Source organism: Coffea eugenioides, chromosome 5 (assembly GCF_003713205.1).
Source record: "Coffea eugenioides isolate CCC68of chromosome 5, Ceug_1.0, whole genome shotgun sequence".
NCBI lineage: Eukaryota > Viridiplantae > Streptophyta > Magnoliopsida > Gentianales > Rubiaceae > Coffea > Coffea eugenioides.
In genome coordinates, this window is record NC_040039.1 from 9,150,485 (window position 1) to 9,176,102 (window position 25,618).

The 25,618-nt window shown below is 35.9% G+C and overlaps 2 protein-coding genes across 2 annotated transcripts in view; one reads left to right on the forward strand and one right to left on the reverse strand.

The window, feature by feature from the left end:
• Positions 1-22,087, forward strand: part of LOC113771144 — a 50,824-nt gene extending 28,737 nt beyond the window's left edge. The window contains exon 4 of the mRNA XM_027315760.1: positions 21,763-22,087. Within this exon, the coding sequence (XP_027171561.1) occupies positions 21,763-22,087 (325 nt within the window). The remainder of the gene's footprint in view (positions 1-21,762) is intronic.
• Positions 22,088-22,586: 499 nt separating this feature from the next.
• Positions 22,587-24,525, reverse strand: LOC113771145 (organ-specific protein S2-like). The gene is made up of 2 exons (XM_027315761.1): positions 24,481-24,525; positions 22,587-23,033 (listed from the first exon to the last, which is right to left on the reverse strand). The coding sequence occupies exons 1-2, from the start codon at positions 24,523-24,525 to the stop codon at positions 22,587-22,589; spliced, it is 492 nt and encodes a 163-aa protein (XP_027171562.1).
• Positions 24,526-25,618: the final 1,093 nt, after the last annotated feature.

Consider the following 25,618-nt stretch of genomic DNA (forward strand, 5'->3'; position numbering starts at 1 on the left):
CCGAATTTCCAAAGTTAGCGAAAAACCAACCCCGGCTTAATTCTGAATGTTCTGGAACAGCAATTTCATGCCCATTTTTTAATACCTTCCACTTAGATTCATGGAAAAGTGTCTTCTAAGAACTTGTAGTACTTTCTAAGAGGTTTCCAACGGTACCAAGTTTTATAATTTTGGACCTACTGAGTGCAAGATCTGATTTTTCTAAATTTGACGCGCAAAGCTGAAATTTGCTGATTTCTTAGAAAATGAAAATTTGAAAACTTGTTACTCCTTCTTGATGATAATTGATCGCTTAAACTTGATTTCATGAGGGAAATCAGTTTTTCTTGTGCTAATAAAACCTCACTTTTGAACCTTTATTTTGAGTGGCTAAGGTTTTTGGTTTGAGGTATTGACTAGTCCAAATGAGCGTAACTCCTTTCTTGATTAATACGTGATTGTGAGTGAAAAATACTTGTTAATTGCTTCAGGTGCTCAAGCGAGTCTTGAAAAGAATCCCGGAGGGGACAACTAAGGATTTTCTCGCTCAATTACTTTTGAATTGGTGAGTGTCAAGTGCATGACTTGTCGTGTTTACTTGATTTACCTGCTTATATACGTGAATATCACTTGATGAGACGAGTGTGTACTTTATCGCACTCGCTCTCCTTTACTTGCACTTTACTTGTATTAACTTGGTTTTCAAAGTCGATTGAGTGAATCTCGTCGATTAAAATATACCCGTTTTCGTGTGCGTGTCGTGTTGCCATGCATGTCGTGTATGTCGTGCGTGTCTTGTTGTCGGGTGGAGTGAACCTCCTCGACTTATGGGGACGCCCAATTCTCTTAACCAATCTTGCAACTCGAGCCGGCATGGGCTTGGTCGAGAAGCTTGATAAACCAAGAGAGTAACAAAACACAACTTGATCTTTTGAGATCTTGTTCGGCATACTCGTGGAGTATCGCCCTTTTCGTGCGTGTTCAAAAATCAAAACTTGATCTCCTGAGATCTCGTGTGGCATACTCGACGAGTATCGCCTTTTTTTTTTCGTGCGTGTTTGGTTTCGGATCCGAGAGGGTGGAATGTTGGTCGGAGGAAGTAATAAGTGAAGTTTCTACGGATAAAATACCCACCAGGATAACGGAGTGTCATCACGAGGGGGTATCGGATCGAGCCGTGGCGAAGCAAGAGGAAAATAGCTCCTGAGAGCTCCTATATCCTTGAATTGTTTCTGTTTATTTTTTTTTCTCGCTCGAACTGTAAATTACTTGAATATTGGGATTGTTATTTGGACAACGTGCTTGCATGTGTGTTTTCTTGGCCTCACGAGCGTTTCGCTCACCCCGTAGATTTGTTTTCCTTAACAGGAATGGATGGAGTGAAACTCGTTGGAACCCTTTGGATGTACTTTTGTATTAGGGTTCAATTGTAATTGGCTAGACATTTTGGCTATTGGATATATTTGGAAATTGATGTATCTTTTGGATCCTGACGTAAGAATTAGATAACGGATGTATTTTGAACACGTGGTATTGGATATTCGATTTTGGAAGCGAATGTTCCTTATTAGACTGGTATAAATTGTTATATATTGTTAAGTTTGAATTGATTTGTCTCGAGTCCTGGCGAGAGCTAGGCAGGCGTTCCGCGGATACCCTTGGGTTCGCCCTTGGGAGAAGTGGGGGCGTCACAGTTGGTATCAGAGCTTAGGCTTTAGATCTTTGTAGTGTATTCTAGGCTTAAAAGTTTAGGATACCGGACTGTGGGACTGGTTTGAAAGTTAAGTGACTACTTGTAGGAAAAAAAAAAAAAAATCAGAGTAACTTCGCGTGGCTTCTGCACGGAGTGAGTTTGGGCCAAGATGTGATATGGTCCCAATTATGTGAATATGTATAAAAGACTAAGTACTCTTCTTGTGCGTAAGTTGTGAACTATGAAAGTGGTAAGTGTAAAACCTTTATCATGCTATTTGAGGTAGATAGATATGTACGTCAGGTAGGGATCTTAAACTTTGTTAATTTGCACTTGGGAGCGTACGGCCTGAGTTGTAAATTCTCTTAGTTCTGGATTCTTGTACTTGAGTACTAAATACTTTTTCTGAGAGAATACTTGTGACTTCGAAAGAGATATAGTCTCGTATATTATAGTGTGAATAAAAATCATAAGTGGATTTGAGATAAATTCTGATGGCAAAGGTCAGAGCCCGGAGGATTCTTGTATTGGACTTGAGATCTCCATTATGGGAAATGAACGAGAAAAAAAAAACTAGACCCTTTTGACTGATATAGTTAGAATTGTTAGGGGTGATGCTAAGTGTTGAGGCCATTGTATTTTGCATGACTGTATGGCCTACTTTTGGGGCACTTGTTTGACTTTAGTCTTCTGTGAGTAAAAGTACTTTTGTGGCACCTGTGTACTATATTTTTGTGATTTTCCCCTGACTTGCTAATTGTATGGATTTTGACATGTTAATGAATGTAAATTATTATTATTTTCAATGTTTTCGCAATTGGTTCTTGTTTCAAGTATTTTCTCGCGTAATTGATTTATTTCTTGCACTAGGCATACTTAGGTTATGGAAGGGGTCGAGGCCGTGGTCGAGGCCGTGGGCGAGGGACTGGACAAACCCAACCTCAAGGGGATGAACAAGGATCGGCCACTAGACCGACCCAAGGACAAGAAAATATGGAGGTTAACCAAATGGCTACTGCCATTAATAGGATGACTGACATCCTAGAACGATTAGCTGAGAGACAGGAACCAGTGCCAGTTAACCAACCTGGGGGCCAGGATAGAGGGGAAGATAGAGCCTTAGAGAGATTCTTAAAGTTCAACCCGCCTAAGTTCATTGGTGAGCCTGATCCTGAGGTAGCGGAGAATTGGCTAGAAAGAATGACTAATATTTTCGCAGCCCTAGATTATGCGGAGGAGAGACGAGTAACTTTTGCTGTCTTTCAGTTTGAGGGTGCAGCACGTGCTTGGTGGGATATGATAAGGGGAAAATGGGAAAGAGCACAAACCCCTTGGACTTGGGAAAATCTTTTAGGAGAATTTAATGAGAAGTTTCTCCCGCCCTTAGTTCAAGAGAAACGGGAGGACGAATTCATAAAAGTGAAGCAGGGGGCGTCTAGTGTGGCTGAGTATGAAGGAAAATTTACTAGACTTTCTAGATACGCCCCAGAATTGGTAGCCACTGAGAGGAGAAGGATAAGGCGATTTGTACAAGGACTTAACGTGGAGATTCAAGAGGGGTTAGCAGCGGCCCAAATCTCTACTTTCACTGAAGCCCTAGAGAAGGCGCAGAGAGTCGAAAGTGCAAGGCTGCAAGTTAAGGATTTTCATGCCAAGAAAAGGGGCACTTCTAGTCATCCTCTTGGACAAGCAGATAAGGGTGCCCCACCTTCTAAAAAGGAAAAAGGAACGGGAGGAATAGAGACATCTGGTACACAAAAAAAGACTCAATCAAGAGGAGGCCACAATGGAAGGGATCAACCGAGGGAGACTCCTCCAAGTGGTCAGCCTGTGGCTCCTCAAGTTATTTGTGGTTATTGTCGCAAGCCTAACCATACAGAGAATGAGTGCTGGAAGAAATCGGGAAAGTGTTTGTATTGTGGCAGCACTGAGCATCAGATCGCGAACTGTCCAAGTATACCGAATGAAGGAGGTAGTACTCAAAGGCTTGAAAAGTCAACTGCAAAGCAGTCTAGTGCTGGAGGAAGTCGATCTAAAACACCAGTTAGGGTTTATGCATTAGGCTATCAACAGGTTTCCAATACCGTTAAGGTCATTGAAGGTATAATTTTTGCTTTCTATTGTTTAATTAAGGTTCTAAGTGACTATAGTACGACGCACACTTTTACAAAATCCTAGATTCATGAGATAGAATCAAAGTTTGACTACTAATTGGGTGAGTAGAAATTGTGAAATGGGTTGCAGAAGGTAAGTTATTGTTTGACCTGATAAGTGTGACTATTAAGGGGTATGACTGTTATCCTAAGTGTGAATTTCGAGGACGAAATTCTCTTAAGGGGGAGAGGATGTGAGGACTCGCAAAAAACTATTATTTTATGCCTAATTTATGGCTTAATAAATTATTTAATTGGATTTTATTTCCAAGGAATATTTTCTAGTCTTATTAGACCTAAATACATGGTAATATAACTTCGTTATATTTTTAAAATGATTCGTTTCGAAAATTAATTCCCTAGAGCGCGTTTCGTAAAAATAGTGAATAGTACTTGGAGATTTTATCCGCGTAGTAGCACAATAAGCTTGGAATATTGGAGACTTGTACTATGGTCCTAAAATAGGTAATCTTATGAATAAATATTCAAGTGATAGTTAGTAGTGTAATCGTTATAAGAATTTTCGAAAGTTTCGCGTTATAGCGGTAAAATTGACGGTACGCGTTTTCACACGCGCGACTTCATTTGAGGGACTTTAGACCCTTATTTCGGGACAATTAAGAGTGAATAATATTTACATGAATATATATGCATTGGAGGTTTAGTGCACTAGCGAACCAAACGCGCGAGAAAAATCGAGTCCAAACGCATCCTAATTGCACTATTTCAAGTTGACTTTGAGATGGGTTTTGCACCACACAATGAATCTTACTTAGGAAGCCACAATTGAACCAACACCTTCTCTCTCCTCACTTCACTTGGCCGTGCAACAAGAAAGGAGAAGAGCTCTCCATTGTTCTTCATTTTTCATCTTCAATTCATGCACCAAAATTCATCCAAATCACACCAAACTTGGAGACCACTTAGCAAACCCCTTGGAGATTATATCTAGCTAAGGAAGAGGGGAGCTTTCACGGTTTCTTGGAACTTTAAGAGGGCCGAAAATTCTGATCTTGCAAACCAAAGGAGTAGGTAATGATCAACCCATGGATTCTTATCTTTTAGAGATTATATGGCAAGATTTAACTCATGCATGCACTTAGTTACTTGATTATGGTGTAAAAATGTGATTGTGGACTCTTGGAATTCCCACACTTGGGTTGTTGTTGTTGATTTGATGATTGATGGTGATTATATTGTTGGTTTAGTGATTATAATGATGCATTAGTGGTGGGTAATTAGTAGGAACTTCATTGGGTGTAAGAAGCAAAAACTTCCGATTCTACCCCTGTTTTATTCGGCCATTTTAAGGCCAGTTTTTAATGAACTAATGGCTTGAATTGGATGCCTATATGATTTATTAGAGGTGTGGAAAATTTCATTGAAAAATAATGAGGTTTGGTTGGGCAAATGAAATTTTTGTTCGAAACTAGCAATCTGGAAAAACTGATTCGCGTATGATCTGACCAGTGGTAGTATTTTGGCCATAACTCTGTCCTCGGGTGTCGAAATCAAGTTCCGTCAGTGGCGTTTGAAACTAGACATTCCTAGCTTTAATTTGAGATAAAATGCACGTTCTGATTCTTTGTGAGTGATCCGAACCAAACGTTTTAAGTTAGCTGTCCTGTCTCTCGGATTTGCTGGAATGGCTTGTTGAGGCAGCAACTTGAGGCTCAATTTTGAGCTGGTTGCTTGCCGAATTTCAGAACATTTCCTTCTGTGAACTTTTATTCCCGTGAATGTATTTTCTAACGCCATAAACCATGCCTCATTCCGAGTTAAATTGATTGAGTTGTGACTAAAACAAGAGGACTGCCCTGTTTTGGAAAAACGTAGTATTTGGACTGATTTGGGGCAAAACTTGGGAATGATTTTATTAATTGAAGTTCTTGATGCTAAACACTTACCAACGGTATCATGGATGTATCTTAGACCTTTATTTCACAAATGAACCATGGTTGGATAGCTTTCTTGATTAAACGATTTGAATTGGGAAATGAAGTCAAAAGACAGGTTGCTTTAGAAATTTTCCTGAACATTGGATGATTAATTAACTATCTTTCCGAAGGTATTTTTCCCTTAAATTTGATAGAGAGATGCCTTTCATATAGGAGTAACATATTACATCCAAGTTCGTTTTGACTCTTAGCTAAGGTTCCAATTTTGAAAACTCAAATCTGGAAATTGTTCACCAGACTTGAATTTTCCTAACTTTGAGCTACCGTATCTCGGTGCTCGAAACTCCAATTTTCAATCCGTTTGTTCTGCCCTAAACCTTACTTACACCTCTAATTGAGTTATAAATTTCAAGGGCTAGTTTGCAACGAGTGAATTTTTCCGAATTTCCAAAGTTAGCGAAAAACCAACCCCGGCTTAATTCTGAATGTTCTGGAACAGCAATTTCATGCCCATTTTTTAATACCTTCCACTTAGATTCATGGAAAAGTGTCTTCTAAGAACTTGTAGTACTTTCTAAGAGGTTTCCAACGGTACCAAGTTTTATAATTTTGGACCTACTGAGTGCAAGATCTGATTTTTCTAAATTTGACGCGCAAAGCTGAAATTTGCTGATTTCTTAGAAAATGAAAATTTGAAAACTTGTTACTCCTTCTTGATGATAATTGATCGCTTAAACTTGATTTCATGAGGGAAATCAGTTTTTCTTGTGCTAATAAAACCTCACTTTTGAACCTTTATTTTGAGTGGCTAAGGTTTTTGGTTTGAGGTATTGACTAGTCCAAATGAGCGTAACTCCTTTCTTGATTAATACGTGATTGTGAGTGAAAAATACTTGTTAATTGCTTCAGGTGCTCAAGCGAGTCTTGAAAAGAATCCCGGAGGGGACAACTAAGGATTTTCTCGCTCAATTACTTTTGAATTGGTGAGTGTCAAGTGCATGACTTGTCGTGTTTACTTGATTTACCTGCTTATATACGTGAATATCACTTGATGAGACGAGTGTGTACTTTATCGCACTCGCTCTCCTTTACTTGCACTTTACTTGTATTAACTTGGTTTTCAAAGTCGATTGAGTGAATCTCGTCGATTAAAATATACCCGTTTTCGTGTGCGTGTCGTATTGCCATGCATGTCGTGTATGTCGTGCGTGTCTTGTTGTCGGGTGGAGTGAACCTCCTCGACTTATGGGGACGCCCAATTCTCTTAACCAATCTTGCAATTCGAGCCGGCATGGGCTTGGTCGAGAAGCTTGATAAACCAAGAGAGTAACAAAACACAACTTGATCTTTTGAGATCTTGTTCGGCATACTCGTGGAGTATCGCCCTTTTCGTGCGTGTTCAAAAATCAAAACTTGATCTCCTGAGATCTCGTGTGGCATACTCGACGAGTATCGCCTTTTTTTTTTCGTGCGTGTTTGGTTTCGGATCCGAGAGGGTGGAATGTTGGTCGGAGGAAGTAATAAGTGAAGTTTCTACGGATAAAATACCCACCAGGATAACGGAGTGTCATCACGAGGGGGTATCGGATCGAGCCGTGGCGAAGCAAGAGGAAAATAGCTCCTGAGAGCTCCTATATCCTTGAATTGTTTCTGTTTATTTTTTTTTCTCGCTCGAACTGTAAATTACTTGAATATTGGGATTGTTATTTGGACAACGTGCTTGCATGTGTGTTTTCTTGGCCTCACGAGCGTTTCGCTCACCCCGTAGATTTGTTTTCCTTAACAGGAATGGATGGAGTGAAACTCGTTGGAACCCTTTGGATGTACTTTTGTATTAGGGTTCAATTGTAATTGGCTAGACATTTTGGCTATTGTATATATTTGGAAATTGATGTATCTTTTGGATCCTGACGTAAGAATTGGATAACGGATGTATTTTGAACACGTGGTACAAGACTTGGATATTCGATTTTGGAAGCGAATGTTCCTTATTAGACTGGTATAAATTGTTATATATTGTTAAGTTTGAATTGATTTGTCTCGAGTCCTGGCGAGAGCTAGGCAGGCGTTCCGCGGATACCCTTGGGTTCTGACGGGTATTTTACATACGTGCAAGCTAAAAAATACCGAATTACACCCGTTCACTGCAAGTATACAGATCAACTAGTAGTTTAGGGTATATATCGGGTCGATCCCACAGGGAAGAGTGAACAATTACCGGTATTACTAAAGTTTCTTTATTATTTAGACTATCAATTAATGATAAGAAATTTAACCTACTGCACTTATACAAGAAATTAACAAATAAAAGCTCCTTAGGTTGTGGTATCCCTAACTACTCATGCAAGTGTTATATTTGGATCATTGAGTACTAAATCTAGGCTAATTATGGTGTAATTTCCTTATGCATTTGAATCCTACTTTCGTAGTGAATCAATTATACTTATAACTAATCCATACCTATTCTCATGGTTATGAAATTAGCTACAAGTTCATTTCTTCAGTGAAATTACATAAAATGAATCACTAAAAACCACATAGATGCACCTCTACTTTCGTGAGTGTACTCCCTATGTTTAGCACTTCTTGAACTAATGTTAAATCTCAATTTTCATTGTAGAAATAACACCTTAGATAATCACAATTAATGGTACCAGATTAATCATGATTTAAAGAGCTAAAATACTAAATAACTTGCTCAAATCATAGCAATCAAATAACCAAATAATAAACACTAACAATCATAGAAAGTTCAACTAAACCCAAGGTATAAACTTTAAAGACACATAAATAACATAAATTCCAGAACTTGTATATTAACTATATTTAAGAATCCAATACAAAAGATAAAGAGTTGGAGAAGAGATAACCCATGTCACTTGAGCTTCAACTTCTCTTTCTTCATCTCCATTTTCATCCTAATCTAGATAGTATACAAGAATGGATGAACTACACTTACTACACTATCCTACACTAAGGAAATGGAAGAACTACATTTCTGCACTCTTCAAGCTTCTCCCGTATGATTCCTACCTCCTCAGACCACCCAAAATGTCTCTGCATATAAACTGCTTAAGAGCTCCATTTTTCCAAGTCAAATTCCACATTTTGATTCCCAAATCTCAACTTTGTTAGGATAGTCAATAACAAATGTTTTTGACTTGAAAATAAGCCACCTTGTCTGCCCTTTTGTCTTCTGAAGCATGTGCACCGAATTCTCTTGCAACTTATAGCTGGAAAGTGGTATGAACACAAGAGAATTGACTGAGCAAATTGCAGAATTTCGGCCAGAAAACGCGCCTTTACAAAACGCGTCTACAACTCGCGTTTTGTGCACTCGCGTTTTCACTTTGTCCTTACTTCAACTGCGATTTTCTCCATGATGCAGGCCGAACTGGCTTTTGTGCAAAACACCAACGTTGTAGATCTTTGAGTTAGCTTTCCAATGCTTCAAGAATCATCCAAATCGGAGCTTTGTAGACTGAGATATGATCAAAATACTAAACACTGGTCGGAACTCTGTTTTCCACTTTGGACAGCTGAGTTGAATTTCGGTATTTCAACTTTTGGACTATGAAAACGGATGAATTGGACTTTGATGTCTTCATACCAAATGTAGATATATCTCTTAGCTTCAAAATGGTACCAAGATCACCTTGATCCGATCATTGTAGCTCCTGATATAGTCAAAATACGAAAATATGTCTGAGTTGTCAAAGCTGACTTTTCTTGATTTTTGTCCTCAAATTGCATTTCTTCCTTTTACACTTCATATTTTATTTTCCTCACTTTAATCCATCTTCAATCATCCAAATATCTTCTCAATGCACTTCATTTGATGATTGAATCATTAAACCTACAAAATATGAAGTTTTTCCCATAAAAATCCATAAAATGCAATATTTAGCCACTTTAACATAAAATGTAGATTTTTACCAAAACCTTAGTTATTTTAGTTATAAAACTAAATAATCAAACCAAAATTAACTAATAAAACACACTAAAAATACGTAAAATAAACCCTTGTCAGGTTCGCCCTTGGGAGAAGTGGGGGCGTCACAGTTGGTATCAGAGCTTAGGCTTTAGATCTTTGTAGTGTATTCTAGGCTTAAAAGTTTAGGATACCGGACTGTGGGACTGGTTTGAAAGTTAAGTGACTACTTGTAGGAAAAAAAAAAAGAGTAACTTCGCGTGGCCTCTGCACGGAGTGAGTTTGGGCCAAGACGTGATATGGTCCCAATTATGTGAATATGTATAAAAGACTAAGTACTCTTCTTGTGCGTAAGTTGTGAACTATGAAAGTGGTAAGTGTAAAACCTTTATCATGCTATTTGAGGTAGATAGATATGTACGTCAGGTAGGGATCTTAAACTTTGTTAATTTGCACTTGGGAGCGTACGGCCTGAGTTGTAAATTCTCTTAGTTCTGGATTCTTGTACTTGAGTACTAAATACTTTTTCTGAGAGAATACTTGTGACTTCGAAAGAGATATAGTCTCGTATATTATAGTGTGAATAAAAATCATAAGTGGATTTGAGATAAATTCTGATGGCAAAGGTCAGAGCCCGGAGGATTCTTGTATTGGACTTGAGATCTCCATTATGGGAAATGAACGAGAAAAAAAAAACTAGACCCTTTTGACTGATATAGTTAGAATTGTTAGGGGTGATGCTAAGTGTTGAGGCCATTGTATTTTGCATGACTGTATGGCCTACTTTTGGGGCACTTGTTTGACTTTAGTCTTCTGTGAGTAAAAGTACTTTTGTGGCACCTGTGTACTATATTTTTGTGATTTTCCCCTGACTTGCTAATTGTATGGATTTTGACATGTTAATGAATGTAAATTATTATTATTTTCAATGTTTTCGCAATTGGTTCTTGTTTCAAGTATTTTCTCGCGTAATTGATTTATTTCTTGCACTAGGCATACTTAGGTTATAGAAGGGCTAAGAAGGGGTCGAGGCCGTGGTCGAGGCCGTGGGCGAGGGACTGGACAAACCCAACCTCAAGGGGATGAACAAGGATCGGCCACTAGACCGACCCAAGGACAAGAAAATATGGAGGTTAACCAAATGGCTACTGCCATTAATAGGATGACTGACATCCTAGAACGATTAGCTGAGAGACAGGAACCAGTGCCAGTTAACCAACCTGGGGGCCAGGATAGAGGGGAAGATAGAGCCTTAGAGAGATTCTTAAAGTTCAACCCGCCTAAGTTCATTGGTGAGCCTGATCCTGAGGTAGCGGAGAATTGGCTAGAAAGAATGACTAATATTTTCGCAGCCCTAGATTATGCGGAGGAGAGACGAGTAACTTTTGCTGTCTTTCAGTTTGAGGGTGCAGCACGTGCTTGGTGGGATATGATAAGGGGAAAATGGGAAAGAGCACAAACCCCTTGGACTTGGGAAAATCTTTTAGGAGAATTTAATGAGAAGTTTCTCCCGCCCTTAGTTCAAGAGAAACGGGAGGACGAATTCATAAAAGTGAAGCAGGGGGCGTCTAGTGTGGCTGAGTATGAAGGAAAATTTACTAGACTTTCTAGATACGCCCCAGAATTGGTAGCCACTGAGAGGAGAAGGATAAGGCGATTTGTACAAGGACTTAACGTGGAGATTCAAGAGGGGTTAGCAGCGGCCCAAATCTCTACTTTCACTGAAGCCCTAGAGAAGGCGCAGAGAGTCGAAAGTGCAAGGCTGCAAGTTAAGGATTTTCATGCCAAGAAAAGGGGCACTTCTAGTCATCCTCTTGGACAAGCAGATAAGGGTGCCCCACCTTTTAAAAAGGAAAAAGGAACGGGAGGAATAGAGACATCTGGTACACAAAAAAAGACTCAATCAAGAGGAGGCCACAATGGAAGGGATCAACCGAGGGAGACTCCTCCAAGTGGTCAGCCTGTGGCTCCTCAAGTTATTTGTGGTTATTGTCGCAAGCCTAACCATACAGAGAATGAGTGCTGGAAGAAAACGGGAAAGTGTTTGTATTGTGGCAGCACTGAGCATCAGATCGCGAACTGTCCAAGTATACCGAATGAAGGAGGTAGTACTCAAAGGCTTGAAAAGTCAACTGCAAAGCAGTCTAGTGCTGGAGGAAGTCGATCTAAAGCACCAGCTAGGGTTTATGCATTAGGCTATCAACAGGTTTCCAATCCCGTTAAGGTCATTGAAGGTATGATTTTTGCTTTCTATTGTTTAATTAAGGTTCTAAGTGACTATAGTACGACGCACACTTTTACAAAATCCTAGATTCATGAGATAGAATCAAAGTTTGACTACTAATTGGGTGAGTAGAAATTGTGAAATGGGTTGCAGAAGGTAAGTTATTGTTTGACCTGATAAGTGTGACTATTAAGGGGTATGACTGTTATCCTAAGTGTGAATTTCGAGGACGAAATTCTCTTAAGGGGGAGAGGATGTGAGGACTCGTAAAAACTATTATTTTATGCCTAATTTATGGCTTAATAAATTATTTAATTGGATTTTATTTCCAAGGAATATTTTCTAGTCTTATTAGACCTAAATACATGGTAATATAACTTCGTTATATTTTTAAAATGATTCGTTTCGAAAATTAATTCCCTAGAGCGCGTTTCGTAAAAATAGTGAATAGTACTTGGAGATTTTATCCGCGTAGTAGCACAATAAGCTTGGAATATTGGAGACTTGTACTATGGTCCTAAAATAGGTAATCTTATGAATAAATATTCAAGTGATAGTTAGTAGTGTAATCGTTATAAGAATTTTCGAAAGTTTCGCGTTATAGCGGTAAAATTGACGGTACGCGTTTTCACACGCGCGACTTCATTTGAGGGACTTTAGACCCTTATTTCGGGACAATTAAGAGTGAATAATATTTACATGAATATATATGCATTGGAGGTTTAGTGCACTAGCGAACCAAACGCGCGAGAAAAATCGAGTCCAAACGCATCCTAATTGCACTATTTCAAGTTGACTTTGAGATGGGTTTTGCACCACACAATGAATCTTACTTAGGAAGCCACAATTGAACCAACACCTTCTCTCTCCTCACTTCACTTGGCCGTGCAACAAGAAAGGAGAAGAGCTCTCCATTGTTCTTCATTTTTCATCTTCAATTCATGCACCAAAATTCATCCAAATCACACCAAACTTGGAGACCACTTAGCAAACCCCTTGGAGATTATATCTAGCTAAGGAAGAGGGGAGCTTTCACGGTTTCTTGGAACTTTAAGAGGGCCGAAAATTCTGATCTTGCAAACCAAAGGAGTAGGTAATGATCAACCCATGGATTCTTATCTTTTAGAGATTATATGGCAAGATTTAACTCATGCATGCACTTAGTTACTTGATTATGGTGTAAAAATGTGATTGTGGACTCTTGGAATTCCCACACTTGGGTTGTTGTTGTTGATTTGATGATTGATGGTGATTATATTGTTGGTTTAGTGATTATAATGATGCATTAGTGGTGGGTAATTAGTAGGAACTTCATTGGGTGTAAGAAGCAAAAACTTCCGATTCTACCCCTGTTTTATTCGGCCATTTTAAGGCCAGTTTTTAATGAACTAATGGCTTGAATTGGATGCCTATATGATTTATTAGAGGTGTGGAAAATTTCATTGAAAAATAATGAGGTTTGGTTGGGCAAATGAAATTTTTGTTCGAAACTAGCAATCTGGAAAAACTGATTCGCGTATGATCTGACCAGTGGTAGTATTTTGGCCATAACTCTGTCCTCGGGTGTCGAAATCAAGTTCCGTCAGTGGCGTTTGAAACTAGACATTCCTAGCTTTAATTTGAGATAAAATGCACGTTCTGATTCTTTGTGAGTGATCCGAACCAAACGTTTTAAGTTAGCTGTCCTGTCTCTCGGATTTGCTGGAATGGCTTGTTGAGGCAGCAACTTGAGGCTCAATTTTGAGCTGGTTGCTTGCCGAATTTCAGAACATTTCCTTCTGTGAACTTTTATTCCCGTGAATGTATTTTCTAACGCCATAAACCATGCCTCATTCCGAGTTAAATTGATTGAGTTGTGACTAAAACAAGAGGACTGCCCTGTTTTGGAAAAACGTAGTATTTGGACTGATTTGGGGCAAAACTTGGGAATGATTTTATTAATTGAAGTTCTTGATGCTAAACACTTACCAACGGTATCATGGATGTATCTTAGACCTTTATTTCACAAATGAACCATGGTTGGATAGCTTTCTTGATTAAACGATTTGAATTGGGAAATGAAGTCAAAAGACAGGTTGCTTTAGAAATTTTCCTGAACATTGGATGATTAATTAACTATCTTTCCGAAGGTATTTTTCCCTTAAATTTGATAGAGAGATGCCTTTCATATAGGAGTAACATATTATTTTATACCAATCCAAGTTCGTTTTGACTCTTAGCTAAGGTTCCAATTTTGAAAACTCAAATCTGGAAATTGTTCACCAGACTTGAATTTTCCTAACTTTGAGCTACCGTATCTCGGTGCTCGAAACTCCAATTTTCAATCCGTTTGTTCTGCCCTAAACCTTACTTACACCTCTAATTGAGTTATAAATTTCAAGGGCTAGTTTGCAACGAGTGAATTTTTCCGAATTTCCAAAGTTAGCGAAAAACCAACCCCGGCTTAATTCTGAATGTTCTGGAACAGCAATTTCATGCCCATTTTTGAATACCTTCCACTTAGATTCATGGAAAAGTGTCTTCTAAGAACTTGTAGTACTTTCTAAGAGGTTTCCAACGGTACCAAGTTTTATAATTTTGGACCTACTGAGTGCAAGATCTGATTTTTCTAAATTTGACGCGCAAAGCTGAAATTTGCTGATTTCTTAGAAAATGAAAATTTGAAAACTTGTTACTCCTTCTTGATGATAATTGATCGCTTAAACTTGATTTCATGAGGGAAATCAGTTTTTCTTGTGCTAATAAAACCTCACTTTTGAACCTTTATTTTGAGTGGCTAAGGTTTTTGGTTTGAGGTATTGACTAGTCCAAATGAGCGTAACTCCTTTCTTGATTAATACGTGATTGTGAGTGAAAAATACTTGTTAATTGCTTCAGGTGCTCAAGCGAGTCTTGAAAAGAATCCCGGAGGGGACAACTAAGGATTTTCTCGCTCAATTACTTTTGAATTGGTGAGTGTCAAGTGCATGACTTGTCGTGTTTACTTGATTTACCTGCTTATATACGTGAATATCACTTGATGAGACGAGTGTGTACTTTATCGCACTCGCTCTCCTTTACTTGCACTTTACTTGTATTAACTTGGTTTTCAAAGTCGATTGAGTGAATCTCGTCGATTAAAATATACCCGTTTTCGTGTGCGTGTCGTGTTGCCATGCATGTCGTGTATGTCGTGCGTGTCTTGTTGTCGGGTGGAGTGAACCTCCTCGACTTATGGGGACGCCCAATTCTCTTAACCAATCTTGCAACTCGAGCCGGCATGGGCTTGGTCGAGAAGCTTGATAAACCAAGAGAGTAACAAAACACAACTTGATCTTTTGAGATCTTGTTCGGCATACTCGTGGAGTATCGCCCTTTTCGTGCGTGTTCAAAAATCAAAACTTGATCTCCTGAGATCTCGTGTGGCATACTCGACGAGTATCGCCTTTTTTTTTTCGTGCGTGTTTGGTTTCGGATCCGAGAGGGTGGAATGTTGGTCGGAGGAAGTAATAAGTGAAGTTTCTACGGATAAAATACCCACCAGGATAACGGAGTGTCATCACGAGGGGGTATCGGATCGAGCCGTGGCGAAGCAAGAGGAAAATAGCTCCTGAGAGCTCCTATATCCTTGAATTGTTTCTGTTTATTTTTTTTTCTCGCTCGAACTGTAAATTACTTGAATATTGGGATTGTTATTTGGACAACGTGCTTGCATGTGTGTTTTCTTGGCCTCACGAGCGTTTCGCTCACCCCGTAGATTTGTTTTCCTTAACAGGAATGGATGGAGTGAAACTCGTTGGAACCCTTTGGATGTACTTTTGTATTAGGGTTCAATTGTAATTGGCTAGACATTTTGGCTATTGTATATATTTGGAAATTGATGTATCTTTTGGATCCTGACGTAAGAATTGGATAACGGATGTATTTTGAACACGTGGTACAAGACTTGGATATTCGATTTTGGAAGCGAATTTTCCTTATTAGACTGGTATAAATTGTTATATATTGTTAAGTTTGAATTGATTTGTCTCGAGTCCTGGCGAGAGCTAGGCAGGCGTTCCGCGGATACCCTTGGGTTCGCCCTTGGGAGAAGTGGGGGCGTCACAAGAAAATACTCTCCAAGGAACATTTGTAAACTTTTCATTTGTAAGAGAATACTTCAATAGTGTAGGTTTGTTAGGGTTATCCTAAGGGATTGTAAAATTTTCTTGTTTGACCGAATGAAGTTTGGGACAAGGAGGAAGTGAGTCTTCCTTTGTACACAAGATTGATTGTATTTCATCAATTTGAAGAAACTTGTTTTGTGAATTGATCTTTGAGCTTAAGAGGAGCTTGGTAGTCAATTGGTTTGCAATTCTTCTCTTTTTATTTATTTATCATCATGTGATCCTTAAATTGCATATTTCTTCTACTTCTCTCAAGTGATATTACTCCTTTATTGATTGATTGATTCTGTGATCATTTAAAAAAAAAATGGGTAAATTTCGTATTGAACAAAAAGTGCCCATAACCTGGTTAGTTTTTTTAATCAACCTAATTCACCCCCCCTCTTAGGTTGTCTTCGGACCTAACAGAATGTCTTAAGATAAATTAACTGTCTTTACATTCTATTTTGTGGATACCAATGATAGAAGCGTTTCCCAAATATCATGATTGTGAAAAACTCTCATATTATTACTCCCACTACCCTTGATGTATATTAATTTACTAGAAAAATTCTTTTAAAATCAAATGAAGAATAAATTAATATACTATTGAGGAGCAGCAATGTGATTTAAATTGCAGTCTCTATAAGTGTACTATGGTAACACATGTGTATGCCTAATTATCAAGAGTCATGTTAAAAACATTCATTTTCATATTTATCTAATGTAGCTTTAATAGTGAGTTACTAGTGATAAAATCTCTCAAAATTTAGTAGAAATTTTGTGGTAGTTTGTGACATTATTCTTGACTATGGAGATTTCTCCTTTTGTACTTATGAAAACAGTAGACAGTTCATTCTTAAACTCTTGTAGGTATACAACACAATAACTAGAGAACTTCAATTTCCTATAGAGAACATTTTTCCTCCCATTGTATCAAAGATAACTTGACTAGTGGGTTCAATGTGGATTTGCTTTCATGTGTTTATTTGGTAAGGAGTTTTTCAATTGATTTCTTATCTAAAATAATATAAATAATTTTTTGAAGAAAAGCTATCAATTTTCCATATTCAAAGGAGTCAAATATGAATCCCTACTCTTTCAAACTCCATTCTAGAGTCTAAACACTCCCACTTATTTCATGTTCGTAAGAAATTTAAATCTCCAGTTCTAATAATTCTTGAAGTATGTAAGAATATAAAATTCTTGGAGTTAGCAAGATAGCCTGGTTTCTTTAGTCCAGCTTCTTTATGTGTCAGTTGATTACCCTCACAAAACTGAACATAATATCTTAAATTTGGTTTCCATCCATACTATAATCAAAGTGGTGTTTTAACAACATTGGAGGAAATTGTTTAAGTATATACTTCAGTTCCAAAGCATTACTCACAAGATATAAAGATTGCCAATATGTTATATCCACAAATATCTCATTATTTCCTTGAGGTACATCATTTGGATTTAACTAATTAAGCATTGCTTTTGCTTATTAGCAATGCTTCCTCATTAAGGAAATTTATAAGATGAGCACGTGTAGGATAGCCTCTTTTTTAGTGTGCCTTCATTTTATTTTCTGTCCCTCAAATTTCAAATTTTCTTTCTCGTTTGAACACTTGCAAAGGTATCAAACATTGATCTTTTATAAAATGCAAAAGAAGCTTTATATTTGATGAATAGTTACCTAACAATGAGATAAATATCTCTCACCAATCATACAAGGATAGAAAATAATTCACAAAATTTTAGTATTATAATAAAACTCTTATATCATCTATAATGGTTGAGTAGTATGCTTTACTTATACAGTCTAGTTAAAATATCATAGTTAATAAATTTAAAATCTTTAAAGATTTATGATTTATCTATTTTTTATTTTTCTTATAGAGATATATCTCAATCTCCTATGCCAAAATTTAAGGAGTTTCTCTTAGTGATAAACATATTTGGTGCCAAGATAACTATTATGATCAAATGTAGTATATTGCTCAATTCAAAGGATGGTACTGGAAATTTTAGAATTAATAACTTTACTATTTTCAAAATCTACTACTGGATAATCAGGTTTATAATCATACCCAATAGTAATTAATTTGAAAATAGAAATTTTAAAGTAATAAGAAAATAATGCTTTAGAAAAACAAATTTTCTTGAAATGAGGTATAATACATCACTTATCTTAATGTGAACATTTTTAGTTTTTACAAAGAAATTTTTGTTCACTTTCCATATAATCAAAAACTTATTATACTGATAACATGAATTGTTAGATTTTAGCCAATTTGCCAAATATATCACAATTTATAACACTCAACAATTGAGATTTTCTTTTGAGGTACTTTCTCTCAAGGTAAAGTATCAAATATCATTCTCTTACAATTAACATTAATCTTTATTGTTGTTTTGACTTAATAAGAACAAAATTACCTTTCTTTGCATTTCTTCTTTTATGAAGGTTAAGTTTCTCTTATTTCTTATCCTCTTTATCATTTCTTAATACACAGGGTTAAAACAAGTGATTAACCATATATCTTTATGTGTATTATAAAGGTTTGAATGGCTAAGAAATTCTTTATGAAAGAATCAAGAATGAAATGTTACAGAAATAATTCAATCTCAATTTAATAGGACTTTAATTCATGATATAGCAAAATTCTTATCTTTTCCAAAATGAGTTAAAATACATTTCAATAGTTAAGTGTCACAAAAGAAAGCCTTCTGATGGTGCTGGTTAAAACTAGCAACAATTTCTTTATTGCTTTCATGCAAGATTTAACTATAAATAATTAGAGTTTGAACCCTATTTTATGTGAATATGAGACGAGATGAGCAAAACATTAGATTACTCCTAATTCCTATACTCAACCTCTATATTAGCAAATATATCCAAATTATGAGAATGGTTTGGTTATTCTCATAAAATCTAATTCAAAACTTGCACCCAAAATAGAAGGAGAATGAATATAAAAATCAAGCTAATAAGAATCATAAAATCATTGGAATGAAACACTAAATTAACAATCATAAAAATGCTATAAAGTTTGTACCTTGATTTTGAATCAACCTTATATCAATTCAAATATGCATAGAATTTACTTTCCTCAATCATAAGACTAGTAATCTAAAACAATAAATTAAAGAAATAATTCATACCCATAGGCATAGAAATATCTCTTAATTTACTATCTAATTTACCATCTTATGTCAATTAATCTCACCAAAATAATTACCTCCATGTGGGGTTGGATAACTATTTTACTTTGTGACTTTTGTTTGCAGCATTTTTTTTTTAAATTTTGATTAGTTATAGCTGTAAATTTTTTTTGGTTCGTTATTTGTATGATATATGGCGACAATATATGATTTTCCAGGACACAAGATGAAGGTTCCTCACTCAGTTTAAACAGAGTAAGAAATAGAATATCTATCCATCTAACTTTTAATGCATGACTTTAATTTTTTGTTTAACACCTAAACAAACATTTTATTTTATTCAATTTTATATTGTTACTATTATTTTTTCTACTAAGGTATGCTTTAAGGCTATAGCAATATACGAAATATAATATTTGCCCATCTTCGAGAAACTTCAAGATACAGAGGGCTTGAAGTTTAGACTTAACTTCTTTTCTCTAAGCAATTATCAAACCTAATTTGCTTTTTTTGGGCCTGAATTTGTTCTTGCTATCCCTAAAAAAGTTTGAAAGTGCTACCCTCCTATAAGTATTCCAGGTAATAAAACTAATAGAGTAGTTTATTGGTGATTATGTAAGTTGTAGGTCACAAATTTTGGCACCTAGTTTCCTGATTAAGGTATCCTCTTTTATTCATGTTTAATTTAGTTGCCGAGAAAACAGTTAATGACTTACTATATATTTTGACTTTTGAATTATGGCATTTGGCTTAACATTCTAGATTTTTAATATTCAAGTTAATGCCTTTTCCTGTTTGATTATTCTTCCTTTAGGTTTCAAGCTTTTATTTATACCAACTCCGTGACTTCATTTGCTTGAAGTACTTATCAATTGTTATTTGATGCTCTACATGCTTTTGTTCTTATGGATTTTGATTGTCTATACTAAAATATGAATTTAGTTGTGGTCTATGTTAATGAAGTTCGTCTATTGAGTTGATGAGCACTGTTTTCGGTGTTTGGTTTTTAATTTAATTTCTCCTTCTTCAACCAAAATAGTTTTGCTGGTTTGATAATACAACACAAAATCAATGTTAGGTCACTTAGATATGCAATGCGCCTGGTAAATTTGCTTTTCCTATTCAACTACTTAGGAACACACTTTTTATTCTTGATACACTTTGAAAATCATTACCATTTATGAGTTTGATTATCCAATTACTTATTTTCCAACCTACAGTTAGTGTCAGATGCCATCATGAAGATGGCTTAAAACAAGAACTACGATCAAACACAATTCATGTTTGCTTAAGATTTTGATTTTTAGTCACTTCTTTTCAGTAAATTTCAAATAGATAATCTTGCTATTGTTTGACAAAATTTGATACTTCGGGCATTTACTTACAGATATATTATGTTATGCATGTCATTTATGATTGACTTTAGTGTAAGAGTTCTCTAATTCTATGCCTATGTAATTTTTGGATTGCTAATAGATTTTACATTCATATGTTCTCAAGCTGTCTTGACTATTTAACATGTCATTAAAGCATTAACTAGGAATGGTTAAGCACTTCATTGGGGTTGGACAGTCATTTGTAGTTGAAAATGATGAGACTCACTCGGATTGAATAGAGATGGCCTCAATGAAAATCCAATTTAGATTCTTCCACCATTTTCCTGCTGAAGTGATAGAAGCCTATGCTTTCAATTATTGAAAACTTTTTTAGCTGATTGGTTCTCATAGATTGATCTTCCTTTAAAGCACCATTATTTTTTGTTGCCCTTGAGTCTATCTTTCTAATTGTTTTGATTATCGTTGCCTTATTTTTTTTACAGGTCATGATAGGTAGGTTTGGTTCAATTCTAATTCTTTGTTACACCTTTCTTTCCTTAGATATAGTTTTGAAATTTAGTTCTTCATTAAGGTGTATCATCTTTGCCCACTTTGGTATGCATTCCCCTTTCCCTTTTCTCCATCGTATATTCTCCCACTTCCCTTTCATAGTAAAAATTAGTAATTTTACTATTGGTCTTGCTTATTTTGTGTTATCACATTTACAGTTTGTTTGCTCCACTCCTGTTAGTATTTGCCATGTGCTTGTTCTGGGTATAATTTGTTTGTTTTTGGGTCTTCTATTATAAACTTGCTGATTTTTTTCTATTTTATGTGCATTATTTTCATCTTCATCTTGGATTAGAAGGTTTGAAGGATCAAACTACAATTTTTTCTAAAAGGTTAATTTTTAACTTGAACTCATTCTCTCAACTGCCAAAGGGTGCAATTCTTGCTTATGTCTTTCCTCTAATTTTTATTTTGCGGTGGTATAACGAGAGAGATAATATTTCTGTCACTTTTTATAAGAACTTCAAGCTTGTAATTTGCCAACGTAACAATTCAGTTGCACTAATGGAGCACTCCATTGTCTTCCAAAATGAGAAATCATTCTTTTATTAAGATACAATAGAAATCATGTTCTTTTACTTCTTTGGGGGTTTTTTTGCTCACAAATTTATAGGCAATATAGACACTGTAGTTGTCTTTGTTTAAGCTAGAAACATTATCCAAGTAATTTGTTTACAAGTGCTTTGGCTCATGGATTTTGGTTTGAGATTCTGAGTCCTACCAGCAAAGATGAGTCCTTCAACCTAACAACAAAAAATGTCCATGAAACAATTGCTAAGTCCTTCGATACTATACAAAAAAAATCCTCATCAGAAGCTGCAGCGAATAGGAGCTTGGCTTTTGAAATTGCAGACCCTAAAACTATTGCACCATTTGCTGAGAAAACAGGTCATCCAATCTCTCCATTGACTATTGAGGAGGATTCCACTGAAAACAGGAATCCAGCCTCTCCTAAATCTACTGAGATAAGCCCTCTGAAGAAAAAGCGTGAAGCTCTGATATGCACTACTGAATTTCTAGACTACTGTCCTTTTGGCATCACATTTTAGGATCCATTAAGATTCATTCTGTCATTAGAACTTAATGGATCCTAATATATGATATTATATAACTATCAAGAAATATGAATTAAGCAATCAGCATGCTACCTTATCTTTGTTTAGGACAAGACTGCATTAGAAGGTACATAGTTGCTTCTAGATTTACTTGATAGTCACATAAATGACAATTCTGTTATTAAGCTATACTTATGTTAATTATGTCTTTGTTATGTGATTAGGAATGATATGTGAGCTTATTGATAATGCCGTCTTTAGACCGTATAACATGAAATTTGTAGTAAGAGGGACATGAGTAAGGGCATTTTGGAGGGACAATTCCCCTAGTACTAAATAGAAATTTCTCGGCTATTTATTTTGCCAACAAAACCGACAACATTTATTCACTATCAACACCAGTCACTTTCGATTTAAAAAAAAAAAAAAAACACCAGTCACAGTTGTATTAGCACATCATAGCCGCTTCTTCAAAGGAGTTGGTTCTTCTGACTTAGTTGTCGTAGACAGAAACATTAGGCCTTGGCTCAAAGTCTTTCGCGAAAGCTTTGTCAGTATTATCCCCATAGGCAGAAACATTAGGTCTTGGCTCGAAATCCTTCACGAAAGATTTGTCAGTGTTATCCCCATAGGCAGAAACATTAGGCCTTGGCTCAAAGTCTTTCATGAAAGATTTTTCCTCCTTCAGTTTAGCATCATCTCCGTAGGCGGATACGTTGGGCCTTGGTTCAAAGTCTTTAACGAAGGACTTCTTGTTTGTTGCTGCTACAGAATGTTTCTTCATTGTGTCGCAATCACTAGTGATTTTCTTCTTGTTGGAGAGGGCCGAAGCTACATGGATAAGCTGCTCAATTGCTTCGAGCAAAGCCTGTTCATTTCTAGCGGCAACCCCTTGCCAGTACTCTCCAGGGTCTTTTCTTGCTTCTGTGAAGCCGGCAAACTGCAAGAATGTTCAAAAGTTACGAGTAAATTTAGATATTATTAGCTCATATCTCGATTCTTGTATCTTAATCACTTTTTAGTTTCAATTGATCTAATCTTTTAAGGCAAATTATACTTTACCCCCTGTGATTTAGTATTTTATTACATAAAACCCTATAATTTTTAAAACTATATATAACCCCCCATGATTTGGATTAAAGTATCAAAGTGACGGAATTTGCAATTCATAACAGAATCAGTTAAAATATTAAAAATACCCCTATATAAAGTTAAAATTTATTTATTAACTATAGGGAGTTATGTATATATATTGAAAATCATAAGAAGATTATATGATAAAACACTAAATCATAAAAGGGTTATATGATAAAATATAAAACTATACGAAATTAAAGTGTCGTGCATATTATATTTATATATTTTGATTACTTAAGCCATTTTAGTCTTTAATAACGATAATTTTGATATTTTCATAGGATCCGTTATAGATGATCATTTTTGTTACTTTAATACTTTAATCTAAATATAGTTTTTAAAATTAGAGGAAAATTATGTGAAAATTAGATACATCATAACGAGGTAAAGTATGATTTGCCCAATCTTTTAATCAACTGGCTTCACAATCTGAGTACTCCATCTAGGATTGACTCGAAACGGTATTGGGATATTCACCAATGTTTTAAAAAGCAAGAGCTGTAAGGTAAGGCGTTTTATGTTCATCTAAATGGGGCGAAACCCTCGAGGTATTGTGATTTATTAACATTTAATACTATAAAAAATATAGTCTAACAAGTAAAATTATAAGACAACAAGCACAACTACAACTTATAGATTAGCTATCTAAAGTCATTTTAGTTGAAAATAATTATATCTTAGCATCAATAGAAAGGAAAAAAAAAATAGGAAACAAAGTCATAAATGCTTCTACTTTTTATTTTCCCCAAATAATTCCCTAAAACAGAAAATAATTTGAATCTTTCTTCAGGGTTACTAGGCAATATACAAGAGTAAGGACATGAAACAAAGATAGGAATAAATAATACCAAAATCAAAGTTGAAACTTTAAAAAAAAAAAAAAAAGAGAGAGAGAGAGAAATAAAACGCCCAAAACTCCTAAACACCCCTCATTCGACCCACTCTACGATGCATACGCCCATTGAATGGGTTTTTGGAGCTAGCCTCATCCAGGACTCGGCCGGAAATGCCTTTTAATGCATTGGTTATTCACAAAATGAATTTCATCAAAAAGAAATTCCAGCAAACTTGGGAGGGCCTTTCAAAAACCAGTCTGCACCCTATATAACGTTGGATTTGTTCTGGCTAATGAGAATAAAATATAAATCCAAACAAGGAGGAACGATCTACAATCCACAAGAATGTAGAAGTGGTTGAAGTTTTTATGAGGATCAAGGAAGAGAAGAAGGTTGATTAGTTAAGCTTCTCACCAGGGCCAGTGAGAAGAGTGCAATGAATGCTAAAGTTGAAGCCATCTCCAATAGCCTTCAGAGTCGAATCATACCCCAAAGTCTTGCAGCCACAGGCTACTTATAAAGAGAGAAATTGCTGTGATGAATTTTTAAGCTTTGCTTTTTTTTTTTTTTGGATTTAATTGATGAACAAGTTTCATTATGAATCACGTGGGACGTCAATCAATCACAAATAATGATATGGAAATACGGCCAAAACATATTTGCAGTGCTGGGTCCATATAAGGATAACCAGATAATTTCCCAAGTCATTTTCCTTGAAGTTTTGGGACAAGCTATGTTAGATACTTCACTCAACCAGACAATGAAGACACTCATGCCATGTCAGTGTTTAAAATTTGCTTAAAGGCAGACACTTGTATTATCTTTGCACGGGCTCAGCAGCCTATGCACAGGAGATGAATTTATGTCACGTCAGTTTTTTCTTGTTAACATATGCTCTTTATTGTTTATCCATCACGTCAGTTTTTTCTTGTTAACATATGCTCTTTTTTGTTTATCCATCACATGAACATAATCATTGTATGCTTCTCTTTATATATCGTCTCAATTTAATTTTAATTTTTTAAAAAATAAACAGATCTAGATCTATACGTAACCCTCGTGATGTCACCCCCAAAAGAACTTTCTATGGAGCTCCACTCGGATACGAACTTGATGAATATTCTCTTCATCCCAATTATTTAATATGTTTCCGGAATTTAACTTTTAAAAAATAGTAGTTTAATTATGATGTTTGTGTTTTTCTTTTCAATTTTATTCTCACAAATTCAAAATTAAAATTTAAATAATAATATGCATATGATTAAAAAGAAGGATTATATTGAAAAGAGAAACTAAAAGGTGTTTTGACATTTTCAACTGCACAAATGTTTTGAAACATTTCAAAATAGAAAATATGACACTTTTAATAGGATGGAGAGAGTGCTAATTTGCAAATAGGGTGGTTATTCAAATTGTCAACTTTGCATTAATTAAGCGGACCAAGCTGACACCCAAAAAACCATTTTGCTAGATTAGTTTGGCTTGTTCAAGTTGACTTCATTTGATTTGACTGCTTGAGAGTTTTCAGATATTGAAGTAATTAAGGTAAGTG

Bases quoted from the DNA above. Each gene is read 5' to 3' on its own strand.
- LOC113771145 (XM_027315761.1), bottom strand. From the start codon at position 24,525: ATGGCTTCAACTTTAGCATTCATTGCACTCTTCTCACTGGCCCTG. The intron at 23,034-24,480 runs GTGAGAAGCTTA...ACATTCTTGCAG, and splicing joins CACTCTTCTCACTGGCCCTG to TTTGCCGGCTTCACAGAAGC.